The following is a 16,674-nucleotide window of genomic DNA, read 5'->3' on the forward strand; positions in this document are numbered from 1 at the left end:
ACAAGACAAAGGATGATACTTACAAACCTGACTAAAAACAAACACATTTATATTATACAAGTGCAGCAGCCAAGGAAATAGTAAAATCTCTATGACTTATTCAAACCCAATACCTCAGTCCTTCAGTCTGTTGGTTCTACCTTTGGGCACACGGGACCTCCTCCCCGAGGGCAGGAGGGCGGACATGCTTTGAATGAGGAGTTTGTTACATAAGGCCCTCTGTGCCTCTGTGTGTCTGTCTGTACATGTTGATGTAGATGTCGACGTCGATGTTGACGATGACGTTGATGTAGATGTTGACACTGATGTTGACGATGATGTTGATGTAGATGTTGACGTAGACGTAGATGTTGATGTTGACGTAGATGTTGACGTAGATGTAGATGTTGATGTTGACGTAGATGTTGACGTAGATGTAGACGTTGATGTTGACGTAGACGTTGACGTAGACATTGACGTAGACGTTGACGTAGACGTTGACGTAGACGTTGATGTAGATGTTGACGTAGATGTAGACGTTGATGTAGACGTTGACACTGATGTTGACGTTGATGTTGATGTAGATTTTGACGTTGACGTAGACGTTGACGTAGACGTTGATGTTGATGTTGACGTTGACGTAGACGCAGACGTAGACGTAGACGTACACGTTGATGTAGATGTTGACACTGATGTAGATGTTGACGTAGATGTAGACGTTGACACTGATGTTGACGTTGATGTAGATTTTGACATTGACGTAGACTTTGATGTAGACGTTGATGTTGATGATGTTGATGTTGATGTTGACGTTGACGTAGACGTAGACGTAGATGTACACGTTGATGTAGATGTTGACGTAGATGTAGATGTTGACGTAGATGTAGACGTTGACACTGATGTTGACGTTGATGTACACGTTGACGTTGACGTAGACGTAGACGTAGATGTACACGTTGATGTAGATGTTGACGTAGATGTAGATGTTGACGTAGATGTAGACGTTGACACTGATGTTGACGTTGATGTACACGTTGACGTTGACGTAGACGTAGACGTAGATGTACACGTTGATGTAGATGTTGACGTAGATGTAGATGTTGACGTAGATGTAGACGTTGACACTGATGTTGACGTTGATGTACACGTTGACGTTGACGTAGACGTAGACGTAGATGTACACGTTGATGTAGATGTTGACGTAGATGTAGATGTTGACGTAGATGTAGACGTTGACACTGATGTTGACGTTGATGTACACGTTGACGTTGACGTAGACGTAGACGTAGACGTAGACGTTGATGTACACGTTGATGTTGACGTGTATTTTGATGTGTTTCAGAGGGAGAGGGCCAGGGCCGGATCCTGCAGAGGTTTCCAGAGAAGGACTGGGAGGACAGCCCCTTCCCCCAGGGCATCGAGCTGGTGAGTCTGAGCACTGAGCGGGCACAGGAGCCACGAGGTCAGCAGGCTGGCACCATTACACCATGCCAGCCTGTTACACCATGCCAGCCTGTTACACCATGCCAGCCTGTTACACCATGTCATCCTATTACACCATGTCATCCTATTACACCATGTCATCCTATTACACCATGCCAGCCTGTTACACCATGCCAGCCTGTTACACCATGCCAGCCTGTTACACCATGCCAGCCTGTTACACCATGCCAGCCTGTTACACCATGTCATCCTGTTACACCATGCCAGCCTGTTACACCATGTCATCCTATTACACCATGTCATCCTATTACACCATGTCATCCTATTACACCATGCCAGCCTGTTACACCATGCCAGCCTGTTACACCATGTCATCCTGTTACACCATGCCAGCCTGTTACACCATGTCATCCTGTTACACCATGCCAGCCTGTTACACCATGTCATCCTATTACACCATGCCAGCCTGTTACACCATGCCAGCCTGTTACACCATGCCAGTCTGTTACACCATGTCATCCTGTTACACCATGCCAGCCTGTTACACCATGTCATCCTGTTACACCATGCCAGCCTGTTACACCATGCCAGTCTGTTACACCATGTCATCCTGTTACACCATGCCAGCCTGTTACACCATGTCATCCTGTTACACCATGCCAGCCTGTTACACCATGCCAGTCTGTTACACCATGTCATCCTGTTACACCATGCCAGCCTGTTACACCATGCCAGCCTGTTACACCATGTCATCCTGTTACACCATGCCAGCCTGTTACACCATGTCATCCTGTTACACCATGCCAGCCTGTTACACCATGTCATCCTATTACACCATGCCAGCCTGTTACACCATGCCAGCCTGTTACACCATGCCAGTCTGTTACACCATGTCATCCTGTTACACCATGCCAGCCTGTTACACCATGTCATCCTGTTACACCATGCCAGCCTGTTACACCATGCCAGCCTGTTACACCATGCCAGTCTGTTACACCATGTCATCCTGTTACACCATGTCATCCTGTTACACCATGCCAGCCTGTTACACCATGCCAGCCTGTTACACCATACCAGCCTGTTACACCATGTCATCCTGTTACACCATGCCAGCCTGTTACACCATGCCAGCCTGTTACACCATACCAGCCTGTTACACCATGCCAGCCTGTTACACCATGTCATCCTGTTACACCATGCCAGCCTGTTACACCATGCCAGCCTGTTACACTTTGCTTTGTGTCACTCCCTCATTAAAAACATGGCTGAAGTGTTGCCTTGGCACATTCACGTATTTCTGAGTAATCTGTAAAAACTCTGATGGCGGCCATTTTAGGGATAGGTTTGCCTGAGTCCTCCTAGGAACGCCCCCACCTCCTGGAGACGCCTCCGAGCTTTTGTCACCAGCCGAGTAACCGACCACTGCTCCTCAGCAGAACCCCCTCCCCACTGATGCCACAGACAGTGTGTGGAGGGGGCGTGTCTAAAGGCTCAGAGGTTCTTAAAGAGACAGAGGCCTATTTCAAGACATTCACTACAGCCATTTTGAGAGAGACATTTTATACAAGGCAGTTATTCTAATTTACTGCATTTACAGACCAACAGAAGGTTTGTCATCATTTTAGTGTGATATAGACTGGTGCTAAAAAAAAAAGCAGAATACCCCCTCTTTAACGATGGAGCCTTTAAAGCAGTGTTTTTCAACCACTGTGCCGTGGCACACTAGTGTGCCGTGAGATATTGTCTGGTGTGCCTTGGGAAATTATCCAATCTCACCTAGTTGTTTTTTTTTAAGACAAATGCATTATTATCCACAAATAATGTACCGTTTTCGAGTGTCTGTGCTGTCTAGTGATCGGCAGAGTAACCATATTATACTTTTCCATATCAGGTAGTTAATTTCTTTGAGACAAGAGAATTAGTGATGTATTGAGGCATTGTGGCTAGTGAGACTATACGGTGTTCCTATTCAAGACACTTTGATGAGAACATTTTCTGCTGGTGGTGCCTCGTGATTATTTCAATGAACAAAATGTGCCTTGGCTCAACAAAGGTTGAAAAACACTGCTTTAAAGGAACAGGCCAGCGTTTTTCCATACTGAGATATGTTCTTACCTTAGCTTTGACGAGTTCTTTAGGACCTGTCTGATCTTCAGTCACGTAAACACAGCGCAGACGGCGTTAGCATTTAGCCTCTCCCTCTCTCCTCTATAGCTCCAAAACAGGTCAAGATAGAAGCTACCAAGCTCTTCCACGTTTTCCCTATTTAAATATGGTTACGTGAAGTGTTCCACTACAAAGTATAATTACACAAAATTAAACAATGTGGATTTTCTAAGCGGATAAAAGGGGGAACTATATTTAAGGCGTAATAATACCAGGAGTAGTTTGGCATCCGCGCAGTAAAGTGAAGATTACTGCGCGGATTTCGAACTACTCCTTGTATTATTAAGCCTTACAATATAGTGTTGGAGTTGTTGGGTGGGAGAGGAGAACGAAGGCTTCTGTGGAGGGAATCCTGTCTCAGACCTTCTGAGTCTGTGCTGGAGCCGCGGCTCCTCGGAGACAGTTATCTCAAACCGGTTCTGTTGCCTCATAATCAGGAGTGACTCAGGCAACACGTGATCCTCTGCTGTTTCACACGCGCTGCTTCACGTGTGATACAAACACGGATCTGCTGCATTAGAAACATGACATGGTGATTTCACGGAGGTCCTGGTCTCCTGTGTTTCACTGAGGTCCTGGTCTCCTGTGTTTCACGGAGGTCCAGGTCTCCTGTGTTTCACTGAGGTCCTGGTCTCCTGTGTTTCACTGAGGTCCTGGTCTCCTGTGTTTCACTGAGGTCCTGGTCTTCTGTATTTCACTGAGGTCCTGGTCTTCTGTATTTCACTGAGGTCCTGGTCTTCTGTATTTCACTGAGGTCCTGGTCTTCTGTATTTCACTGAGGTCCTGGTCTCCTGTGTTTCACTGAGGTCCTGGTCTCCTGTGTTTCACGGAGGTCCTGGTCTCCTGTGTTTCACTGAGGTCCTGGTCTCCTGTGTTTCACTGAGGTCCTGGTCTCCTGTGTTTCACTGAGGTCCTGGTCTCCTGTGTTTCACGGAGGTCCTGGTCTCCTGTGTTTCACTGAGGTCCTGGTCTCCTGTGTTTCACTGAGGTCCTGGTCTCCTGTGTTTCACGGAGGTCCTGGTCTCCTGTGTTTCACTGAGGTCCTGGTCTCCTGTGTTTCACTGAGGTCCTGGTCTCCTGTGTTTCACTGAGGTCCTGGTCTCCTGTGTTTCACTGAGGTCCTGGTCTTCTGTATTTCACTGAGGTCCTGGTCTTCTGTATTTCACTGAGGTCCTGGTCTTCTGTGTTTCACTGAGGTCCTGGTCTTCTGTGTTTCACTGAGGTCCTGGTCTCCTGTGTTTCACTGAGGTCCTGGTCTCCTGTGTTTCACTGAGGTCCTGGTCTTCTGTGTTTCACTGAGGTCCTGGTCTCCTGTGTTTCACTGAGGTCCTGGTCTCCTGTGTTTCACGGAGGTCCTGGTCTGTATTTCACTGAGGTCCTGGTCTCCTGTGTTTCACGGAGGTCCTGGTCTTCTGTATTTCACTGAGGTCCTGGTCTTCTGTGTTTCACTGAGGTCCTGGTCTCCTGTGTTTCACGGAGGTCCTGGTCTTCTGTGTTTCACTGAGGTCCTGGTCTCCTGTGTTTCACTGAGGTCCTGGTCTGTATTTCACTGAGGTCCTGGTCTCCTGTGTTTCACGGAGGTCCTGGTCTTCTGTATTTCACTGAGGTCCTGGTCTTCTGTATTTCACTGAGGTCCTGGTCTCCTGTGTTTCACTGAGGTCCTGGTCTTCTGTATTTCACTGAGGTCCTGGTCTCCTGTGTTTCACTGAGGTCCTGGTCTCCTGTGTTTCACTGAGGTCCTGGTCTTCTGTGTTTCACTGAGGTCCTGGTCTCCTGTGTTTCACTGAGGTCCTGGTCTTCTGTGTTTCACTGAGGTCCTGGTCTCCTGTGTTTCACTGAGGTCCTGGTCTCCTGTGTTTCACGGAGGTCCTGGTCTTCTGTGTTTCACTGAGGTCCTGGTCTCCTGTGTTTCACTGAGGTCCTGGTCTCCTGTATTTCACTGAGGTCCTGGTCTTCTGTATTTCACTGAGGTCCTGGTCTTCTGTGTTTCACTGAGGTCCTGGTCTTCTGTGTTTCACTGAGGTCCTGGTCTTCTGTGTTTCACTGAGGTCCTGGTCTTCTGTGTTTCACTGAGGTCCTGGTCTCCTGTGTTTCACTGAGGTCCTGGTCTCCTGTGTTTCACTGAGGTCCTGGTCTTCTGTGTTTCACTGAGGTCCTGGTCTCCTGTGTTTCACTGAGGTCCTGGTCTTCTGTGTTTCACTGAGGTCCTGGTCTCCTGTGTTTCACTGAGGTCCTGGTCTCCTGTGTTTCACGGAGGTCCTGGTCTGTATTTCACTGAGGTCCTGGTCTCCTGTGTTTCACGGAGGTCCTGGTCTGTATTTCACTGAGGTCCTGGTCTGTATTTCACTGAGGTCCTGGTCTCCTGTGTTTCACGGAGGTCCTGGTCTCCTGTGTTTCACTGAGGTCCTGGTCTCCTGTGTTTCACGGAGGTCCTGGTCTCCTGTGTTTCACGGAGGTCCTGGTCTGTATTTCACTGAGGTCCTGGTCTCCTGTGTTTCACTGAGGTCCTGGTCTTCTGTGTTTCACTGAGGTCCTGGTCTCCTGTGTTTCACTGAGGTCCTGGTCTGTATTTCACTGAGGTCCTGGTCTCCTGTGTTTCACGGAGGTCCTGGTCTTCTGTATTTCACTGAGGTCCTGGTCTTCTGTATTTCACTGAGGTCCTGGTCTCCTGTGTTTCACTGAGGTCCTGGTCTTCTGTATTTCACTGAGGTCCTGGTCTCCTGTGTTTCACTGAGGTCCTGGTCTCCTGTGTTTCACTGAGGTCCTGGTCTTCTGTGTTTCACTGAGGTCCTGGTCTTCTGTGTTTCACTGAGGTCCTGGTCTTCTGTATTTCACTGAGGTCCTGGTCTCCTGTGTTTCACTGAGGTCCTGGTCTCCTGTGTTTCACTGAGGTCCTGGTCTCCTGTGTTTCACTGAGGTCCTGGTCTCCTGTGTTTCACTGAGGTCCTGGTCTCCTGTGTTTCACTGAGGTCCTGGTCTTCTGTATTTCACTGAGGTCCTGGTCTCCTGTGTTTCACTGAGGTCCTGGTCTCCTGTGTTTCACTGAGGTCCTGGTCTGTATTTCACTGAGGTCCTGGTCTTCTGTGTTTCACTGAGGTCCTGGTCTTCTGTGTTTCACTGAGGTCCTGGTCTTCTGTGTTTCACTGAGGTCCTGGTCTCCTGTGTTTCACTGAGGTCCTGGTCTTCTGTGTTTCACTGAGGTCCTGGTCTTCTGTATTTCACTGAGGTCCTGGTCTGTGTTTCACTGAGGTCCTGGTCTTCTGTGTTTCACTGAGGTCCTGGTCTCCTGTGTTTCACTGAGGTCCTGGTCTTCTGTGTTTCACTGAGGTCCTGGTCTTCTGTGTTTCACTGAGGTCCTGGTCTTCTGTGTTTCACTGAGGTCCTGGTCTCCTGTATCTCACGGAGGTCCTGGTCTCCTGTGTTTCACTGAGGTCCTGGTCCTCTGTATTTCACTGAGGTCCTGGTCTTCTGTGTTTCACTGAGGTCCTGGTCTCCTGTGTTTCACTGAGGTCCTGGTCTTCTGTGTTTCACTGAGGTCCTGGTCTCCTGTGTTTCACTGAGGTCCTGGTCTTCTGTGTTTCACTGAGGTCCTGGTCTCCTGTGTTTCACTGAGGTCCTGGTCTTCTGTGTTTCACTGAGGTCCTGGTCCTCTGTATTTCACTGAGGTCCTGGTCTGTGTTTCACTGAGGTCCTGGTCTTCTGTATTTCACTGAGGTCCTGGTCTTCTGTGTTTCACTGAGGTCCTGGTCTCCTGTGTTTCACTGAGGTCCTGGTCTTCTGTGTTTCACGGAGGTCCTGGTCTTCTGTGTTTCACTGAGGTCCTGGTCTTCTGTGTTTCACTGAGGTCCTGGTCTCCTGTGTTTCACTGAGGTCCTGGTCTTCTGTGTTTCACTGAGGTCCTGGTCTTCTGTGTTTCACTGAGGTCCTGGTCTGTATTTCACTGAGGTCCTGGTCTTCTGTGTTTCACGGAGGTCCTGGTCTTCTGTATTTCACTGAGGTCCTGGTCTTCTGTGTTTCACTGAGGTCCTGGTCTTCTGTATTTCACTGAGGTCCTGGTCTTCTGTGTTTCACTGAGGTCCTGGTCTGTATTTCACTGAGGTCCTGGTCTCCTGTGTTTCACTGAGGTCCTGGTCTCCTGTGTTTCACTGAGGTCCTGGTCTCCTGTGTTTCACTGAGGTCCTGGTCTCCTGTGTTTCACTGAGGTCCTGGTCTTCTGTATTTCACTGAGGTCCTGGTCTCCTGTGTTTCACTGAGGTCCTGGTCTCCTGTGTTTCACTGAGGTCCTGGTCTGTATTTCACTGAGGTCCTGGTCTTCTGTGTTTCACTGAGGTCCTGGTCTTCTGTGTTTCACTGAGGTCCTGGTCTTCTGTGTTTCACTGAGGTCCTGGTCTCCTGTGTTTCACTGAGGTCCTGGTCTTCTGTGTTTCACTGAGGTCCTGGTCTTCTGTATTTCACTGAGGTCCTGGTCTGTGTTTCACTGAGGTCCTGGTCTTCTGTGTTTCACTGAGGTCCTGGTCTCCTGTGTTTCACTGAGGTCCTGGTCTTCTGTGTTTCACTGAGGTCCTGGTCTTCTGTGTTTCACTGAGGTCCTGGTCTTCTGTGTTTCACTGAGGTCCTGGTCTCCTGTATCTCACGGAGGTCCTGGTCTCCTGTGTTTCACTGAGGTCCTGGTCCTCTGTATTTCACTGAGGTCCTGGTCTTCTGTGTTTCACTGAGGTCCTGGTCTCCTGTGTTTCACTGAGGTCCTGGTCTTCTGTGTTTCACTGAGGTCCTGGTCTCCTGTGTTTCACTGAGGTCCTGGTCTTCTGTGTTTCACTGAGGTCCTGGTCTCCTGTGTTTCACTGAGGTCCTGGTCTTCTGTGTTTCACTGAGGTCCTGGTCCTCTGTATTTCACTGAGGTCCTGGTCTGTGTTTCACTGAGGTCCTGGTCTTCTGTATTTCACTGAGGTCCTGGTCTTCTGTGTTTCACTGAGGTCCTGGTCTCCTGTGTTTCACTGAGGTCCTGGTCTTCTGTGTTTCACGGAGGTCCTGGTCTTCTGTGTTTCACTGAGGTCCTGGTCTTCTGTGTTTCACTGAGGTCCTGGTCTCCTGTGTTTCACTGAGGTCCTGGTCTTCTGTGTTTCACTGAGGTCCTGGTCTTCTGTGTTTCACTGAGGTCCTGGTCTGTATTTCACTGAGGTCCTGGTCTTCTGTGTTTCACGGAGGTCCTGGTCTTCTGTATTTCACTGAGGTCCTGGTCTTCTGTGTTTCACTGAGGTCCTGGTCTTCTGTATTTCACTGAGGTCCTGGTCTTCTGTGTTTCACTGAGGTCCTGGTCTGTATTTCACTGAGGTCCTGGTCTTCTGTGTTTCACTGAGGTCCTGGTCTGTATTTCACGGAGGTCCTGGTCTCCTGTATCTCACAGAGGTCCTGGTCCTCTGTATTTCACGGAGGTCCTGGTCTCCTGTAACGATGGTGTTCTTGTGTCTCGTGCAGTTCTGTCAGCCCAGCGGGTGGCAGCTGGCGCCCGAGCAGCTCTCGCCCTCCTTCTTCATGGCCGTCCTCACCGACATCAACTCCGAGCGAAACTACTGCGCCTGCTTCACCTTCTGGGAGGCTCTGGACGACTCGCAGGTAACGCACGCACTGGACCTCACGGCAACCAGAAGAAGCTCCCGGTACAATAAACTGAAGTAAAGTGCACGTGTTCTGCAGAAGCCACTGTTTTTCAGAAGGGTTTCACCACCATCTGACACAAAACACTGTCAACACAGTTATATTTAAGACTTTACTCAAATTTACCTAGTTTTCTTTAGTTTTTTTTTCCAATCATTTTTAACCTTCAATTTCCCCCAAAAATTGTCCATATTTTTTCCACTTTTTCCCCCAGAATTTTCATTTTTTTCCTAATTTTGCGTTAAATTTCCCAAAATGTACCTTTTTTCTGATTCCCCTCCCCCCCATTTTTAACCATTTTTTTCCTCATTTTTTCCTCCAAGGCAAGGCAAGGCAACTTTATTAATACCACGCATTTCGTACACAAGGCAACTCAATGCGCTCCCAATTTTCCATATTTTTCCCCAGTTTTTTCATTTTTTTTCTCAATTTTCCAAATATTATTAATTCTTTTCCAAACATTTTTCCACTTTTTTTCCCCTAATTTTGCCTTAAATTTCCCAAAATGTAACTTTTTTTTCTGTATTTATTCAACATTTTTTTCTGATTCCCCCCCATTTTTAACCAATTTTTTTCTCATTTTCCCCCCAAAATCTTCCATATTTTTCCACTTTTTTTCCCAGTTTTTTCATTTTTTTCTCAATTTTCCCAATATTTTTAATTCTTTTCCAAACGTTTTTCCACTTTTTTTTTTCATTCTTTTTCCTAATTATGCCTTAAATTTCCCAAATTTTCCCTTAAATTTTTTAAAAATATTTATTCAACAAGTTTTTCTGACCCCCCATTTTTTACCCCAAATTATCTTACTTTTTCCCCCAATATTTTTCAACTTGCAAAGTGCGTATGTCACATTTTTTACTACATTTCCACGTTCTGCATGAATTCTCTCCATGTCATGTGGATGTTTTAATTTGCACTTTGAACCTGACAAAAAAGTAATGAAAAAGTGAAGTAAAATAATAAATAAATCAAACCGACTCCACATTTTTTGCTAAAACATCAACACAGTGACTTAGGCCGTTGTTTGTGACGTTTATAGTTCCACCTCTGACAGGAAGTGACATAGAGACAATTTTATTTTTCACTTTTTTCCCCAATTCTTCTGTTTTTTTTTATCTTCCAGTTTTTTCCTCGATATTTTTTAACATTTTTTGTTTTCTACATTTACATTTTACATCTGTCACATTTTGAACTAAACAATTTTACCCATTTTTTCCCTCTTGTCTTTCACTTTTGTTCTTTTTATTTTGACATAAAGATGTGATTAGTAACTTTGCTGACGCTTTTTTGTATTTTATTTTTCTATCTTCGTTTACTAATAAGCATATTTAGCCTGTAAGATCACAAAATAACAAACCCGAGAAAGGAACATTTGTTTGTTTGTGCTCGTGACCTGAGGCCGTCTCTCTGTGACCTCAGCTGCAGAAGTCCGAGGCGGAGGAGGCGGACGAGGCGGACGAGGAGCCCGCCGTCCCTCACACGGAGAAGGTGTTCAGCCCCAAGAGTCTGGTCCTGGTGTCGCGGCTCGACCACACCGAGGTCTTCAGGGTAAGACTCAGTAACTTCAGAAATAACTCTGAGGTCTTCAGTTTTAACTCTGAGGTCTTCAGAAGTAACTCTGAGGTCTTCAGGGTAAGACTCAGACACTTCAGAAATAACTCTGAGGTCTTCAGAAATAACTCTGAGGTCTTCAGAGATAACACTGAGGTCTTCAGAGATAACTCTGAGGTCTTCAGTTTTAACTCTGAGGTCTCAGAAATAACTCTGAGGTCTTCAGTTTTAACTCTGAGGTCTTCAGAAATAACTCTGAGGTCTTCAGTTTTAACTCTGAGGTCTTCAGAAATAACTCTGAGGTCTTCAGTTTTAACTCTGAGGTCTTCAGAAATAACTCTGAGGTCTTCAGGGTAAGACTCAGACACTTCAGAAATAACTCTGAGGTCTTCAGAAATAACTCTGAGGTCTTCAGAGATAACACTGAGGTCTTCAGAGATAACTCTGAGGTCTTCAGTTTTAACTCTGAGGTCTCAGAAATAACTCTGAGGTCTTCAGTTTTAACTCTGAGGTCTTCAGAAATAACTCTGAGGTCTTCAGTTTTAACTCTGAGGTCTTCAGAAATAACTCTGAGGTCTTCAGTTTTAACTCTGAGGTCTTCAGAGATAACTCTGAGGTCTTCAGTTTTAACTCTGAGGTCTTCAGAAATAACTCTGAGGTCTTCAGTTTTAACTCTGAGGTCTTCAGAAATAACTCTGAGGTCTTCAGTTTTAACTCTGAGGTCTTCAGAAATAACTCTGAGGTCTTCAGTTTTAACTCTGAGGTCTTCAGAAATAACTCTGAGGTCTTCAGTTTTAACTCTGAGGTCTTCAGAAATAACTCTGAGGTCTTCAGTTTTAACTCTGAGGTCTCAGAAGTAACTCTGAGGTCTCAGAAATAACTCTGAGGTCTTCAGAAATAACTCTGAGGTCTTCAGTTTTAACTCTGAGGTCTTCAGAAGTAACTCTGAGGTCTTCAGTTTTAACTCTGAGGTCTCAGAAGTAACTCTGAGGTCTCAGAAATAACTCTGAGGTCTTCAGTTTTAACTCTGAGGTCTTCAGAAATAACTCTGAGGTCTTCAGTTTTAACTCTGAGGTCTTCAGAAATAACTCTGAGGTCTTCAGAAATAACTCTGAGGTCTTCAGAAGTAACACTGAGGTCTTCAGAAATAACTCTGAGGTCTTCAGGTCTTTAGAGTGAGACTCAGACAGGAACAGGAAGTCACTTCTCGGGCGGCGTTATGATTTGAAGTTCGAGTCAATTGATTTGGACTTGACTCAAGATTTGCATTTACGCCGACCTCTGGGAGAATCCAAAAGAGCATTTTAAATACAAAAGTAACTAAAGTAACTAAAGTCCACTCTCATTATTATTATTAAGCATTTTAAATACAAAAGTAACTAAAGTAACTAAAGTCCACTCTCATTATTATTATTAAGCATTTTAAATACAAAAGTAACTAAAGTAACTAAAGTCCACTCTCATTATTATTATTAAGCATTTTAAATACAAAAGTAACTAAAGTAACTAAAGTAACTAAAGTCCACACTCTCATCATTATTAAGCATTTTAAATACAAAAGTAACTAAAGTAACTAAAGTCCACACTCTCATTATTATTAAGCATTTTAAATACTAAAGTAACTAAAGTAACTAAAGTCCACACTCTCATTATTATTAAGCATTTTAAATACTAAAGTAACTAAAGTAACTAAAGTCCACACTCTCATCATTATTAAGCATTTTAAATACAAAAGTAACTAAAGTAACTAAAGTCCACACTCTCATCATTATTATTGAGCATTTAAATACTAAAGTAACTAAAGTAACTAAAGTAACTAAAGTCCACACTCTCATCATTATTATTGAGCATTTAAATACTAAAGTAACTAAAGTAACTAAAGTAACTAAAGTCCACACTCATTATTATTATTAAGCATTTTAAATACTAAAGTAACTAAAGTAACTAAAGTCCACTCTCATTATTATTATTAAGCATTTTAAATACAAAAGTAACTAAAGTAACTAAAGTCCACACTCTCATCATTATTAAGCATTTTAAATACTAAAGTAACTAAAGTAACTAAAGTCCACACTCTCATCATTATTATTGAGCATTTTAAATACTAAAGTAACTAAAGTAACTAAAGTCCACTCTCATTATTATTATTAAGCATTTTAAATACTAAAGTAACTAAAGTAACTAAAGTCCACTCTCATTATTATTATTAAGCATTTTAAATGCAAAAGTAACTAAAGTAACTAAAGTCCACACTCTCATCATTATTAAGCATTTTAAATACTAAAGTAACTAAAGTAACTAAAGTACACACTCGTCTCTAACTGTACACTGAAAGTCTTGTTGTTAACGCTGTGAATGTTTGACATGTGAGTTTGTTTGTTTCCCGTCTCGTTAGAACTGCCTGAGTCTGGTCTACACGGTGCATGTGGAGAAATTGACGGTTCCCCTGGAGACGGTGGTGGGAAACCTGCTCACCTGCGTCATCCCCATCGCCGGAGGAGCTCAGGTGAACTCACTCACATACCCCGCCCTTTAAAGGAACCCTGTTTATGTGGAGTTCATATGGCTGAGCAGGCGGCCTCACAGTGGCCACGCCTCCTCACGGTGGCCACGCCTCCTCACAGTTTCTATTGCTTATTATGTATCATTCTTTCAGACTGACCTGGGTTGTCCTGGTAAATTTGAGGAAAAATTTGAATAAATTGGGTAAAAAATTAACCTGGCTAACTCCGTGCTGCTGTGAGCGCTCGAATCATTTGGAACTGGGGACCATGGCCGGAATTTTCATATGGATTTGGGAACCAATCACAGAACGAGGAGGGACGGCAAGACGATGACGCGCTATTCGATATACGGAAGCTTGTAGTTTATTTACGGATTAAAAAATAAAGTTTATTTACGGATCCAACATGACAGCAGCAGACGCAACGCTAGTTTTCGATCGAGCTTTAGACCGAGTTCTAAATAGTTTAGCTCTAAAGTTTACAGCAGGTAGGTCATACGTCATCTCATACGATGATACGATTGGCTGTGGCCTCGTGCAGACGCATGAGAGACATTCAGATTCAAACGGCTCTGGACGAGCGTGAACCACACCTCTCCTACCAGAAAAGGAATTGTGTCCCCAGACTAAATATCACTTGTGATTCTAGTCTGGCGTTAGCCAGGCTAGGAAAAAATGGGAATAAATTGGGAAAAATAATTGGGGCATAAATAAGTCTTTCTTTTTTGGTTAAAATGGGGCAAACATTGGGAAAAAAAATGTGCTCAAACTGGGACTGAACCAAGTCACTTCCTTCAATCCAGTCCCTGGACCAGCATCAGAGCCTGGATCTGAAGAGCAGATGTTTTCACCTTAAAGTGAGTTAGTTTGTATGACCACAGAGTGTGTTGTAAGACCTGACAGTTATCAGTGAAGATAGAAGCAGAGTCTAAATCAGTTGTTTAGGGGCGGCCCCCCCCGCTCTGCGCTGTGCACGGTTCAGAAACCGTCTGCTGAAATAAGTGCATGGTAAATGTGGAGTCTCAGTCCTCGTGGCTGCTGGCCCTACATCAGTCTTTTCTGTGCACATCCTCTGGTCTCGTCCTCTAATCTGTGTCGCCTGTGCTGCTTTCGCTGCTGCTTTTGTTTTGCAGCCGGGACACGAGGAGAGTCCGGAGAGTGCGGTACGACAGCCTGGCTTTCTCTCCACGCGCTTTGGCAGCTTCTGGCTTTGTCACGGCTGAGAAACACTGTTTCAGAAGGCTGGGAACCGTTAGGGTTATTTAGATACCAGTACTTTAATGATACCAGTACTTTAAAGATGCCAGTACTTTAAAGATACCAGTACTTTAAAGATACCAGTACTTGAACCATACCAGTACTTTAAAGATACCAGTACTTTAAAGATACCAGTACTTGAACCATACCAGTACTTTAAAGATACCAGTACTTTAAAGATACCAGTACTTTAAAGATACCAGTACTTTAAAGATACCAGTACTTTAACCATACCAGTACTTTAACCATACCAGTACTTTAACCATACCAGTACTTTAACCATACCAGTACTTGAACCATACCAGTACTTTAACCATACCAGTACTTTAACCATACCAGTACTTGAACCATACCAGTACTTTAACCATACCAGTACTTTAACCATACCAGTACTTGAACCATACCAGTACTTTAACCATACCAGTACTTTAACCATACCAGTACTTTAATGATACCCGCACTTTAACGATAGATAGAACCCGATACCGGCCTGGTTTGGTTTAACGGTGTCCAGTCTTTGCTCTGTCTCATCACACACTGAACGCTCGTGCTGCTCATTTCAGTTTGGGGCTAAAGGTCAAGCGGAGAATGCTCAGTCTTCATTATAGCGGACCCACTCTTCACACCGGCCTCACATCTGCACCAACATCAGCTCAAACACACGTCTACGATATAGAACAGCAGCACTAACACCAGAGTGAGGTGAGGAGCACTAACACCAGAGTGAGGTGAGGAGCACTAACACCAGAGTGAGGTGAGCAGCACTAACACCAGAGTGAGGTGAGGAGCACTAACACCAGAGTGAGGTGAGGAGCACTAACACCAGAGTGAGGTGAGGAGCACTAACACCAGAGTGAGGTGAGGAGCACTAACACCAGAGTGAGGTGAGGAGCACTAACACCAGAGTGAGGTGAGGAGCACTAACACCAGAGTGAGGTGAGGAGCACTAACAGCACCGTGCTGCAGCGTTATGGCAGACTTCCTGGTGGAAAGCTCTCACCTCCTTCACTAAACTCCGCTTCACGCTGTCAGGTCACGGCTCGGCTCCCGTTTCCCTCCCACGCTTTGGGTTTTCATTTTGCACGTCTCCGCTAAGCTGCTCTGAGCCCAGCGCCTCGCCAATGACTAATCTAACCTGCTCTGTTTGCAGAGGACCATCACGCTGGGCGCCGGGGACAGGCAGGTGATCCAGACGCCCATCACCGACTCCCTCCCAGTGAGCGGCAGCACCGTGGCTCAGCTCTTCAGGCAGCTCGGTACGGGACAAAAAGATTACAGAGCCATGGCAGAAGTTTGGATTTTTAACCATCAAGCATCGCAGACAATTGACCAGGATGTTCTCAACCTCGTTAGAAATCATTTACGACTGTACAGACTCTCAGCATGGAACAGTGGCTCTGAACTAAATGCTAAAACACATTCTCTCCCCCCTCCTCTCTCCTGCAGGAATCCTAAACGTGCTGTGCCTGTTCTGCGCGGCGCTGACGGAACATAAGATCCTGTTCCTGTCCAGCAGTTACCAGCGGCTGACGGACGCGTGCCGGGCGCTGCTGGCCATCATGTTCCCCCTCAAATACAGGTCAGTCCATCATGTTCCCCCTCAGATACAGGTCAGTCCTTCATGTTCCCCCTCAAATACAGGTCAGTCCATCATGTTCCCCCTCAGATACAGGTCAGTCCATCATGTTCCCCCTCAAATACAGGTCAGTCCATCATGTTCCCCCTCAGACACAGGTCAGTCCATCATGTTCCCCCTCAGATACAGGTCAGTCCATCATGTTCCCCCTCAGATACAGGTCAGTCCATCATGTTCCCCCTCAGATACAGGTCAGTCCATCATGTTCCCCCTCAAATACAGGTCAGTCCATCATGTTCCCCCTCAGATACAGGTCAGTCCATCATGTTCCCCCTCAGATACAGGTCAGTCCATCATGTTCCCCCTCAGATACAGGTCAGTCCATCATGTTCCCCCTCAGACACAGGTCAGTCCATCATGTTCCCCCTCAGACACAGGTCAGTCCATCATGTTCCCCCTCAGACACAGGTCAGTCCATCATGTTCCCCCTCAAATACAGGTCAGTCCATCATGTTCCCCCTCAAATACAGGTCAGTCCATCATG

The 16,674-nt window shown here is 45.5% G+C and overlaps 1 protein-coding gene across 3 annotated transcripts in view; it reads left to right on the plus strand.

The window, feature by feature from the left end:
* Positions 1-16,674, plus strand: part of sbf1 (SET binding factor 1) — an 82,331-nt gene that overhangs the window by 20,394 nt on the left and 45,263 nt on the right. For 2 of the 3 annotated variants that reach the window (XM_079582864.1, XM_079582866.1), the window contains exons 2-8: positions 1,322-1,404; positions 9,064-9,201; positions 10,663-10,791; positions 13,190-13,300; positions 14,431-14,460; positions 15,705-15,810; positions 16,001-16,133. In XM_079582864.1, the coding sequence (XP_079438990.1) occupies positions 1,322-1,404; positions 9,064-9,201; positions 10,663-10,791; positions 13,190-13,300; positions 14,431-14,460; positions 15,705-15,810; positions 16,001-16,133 (730 nt within the window). The remainder of the gene's footprint in view (positions 1-1,321; positions 1,405-9,063; positions 9,202-10,662; positions 10,792-13,189; positions 13,301-14,430; positions 14,461-15,704; positions 15,811-16,000; positions 16,134-16,674) is intronic. The other variant, XM_079582865.1, reaches the window with a different exon arrangement.

This window comes from Gobius niger (genome assembly GCF_951799975.1).
Source record: "Gobius niger genome assembly, chromosome: 2".
Taxonomy (NCBI): domain Eukaryota; kingdom Metazoa; phylum Chordata; class Actinopteri; order Gobiiformes; family Gobiidae; genus Gobius; species Gobius niger.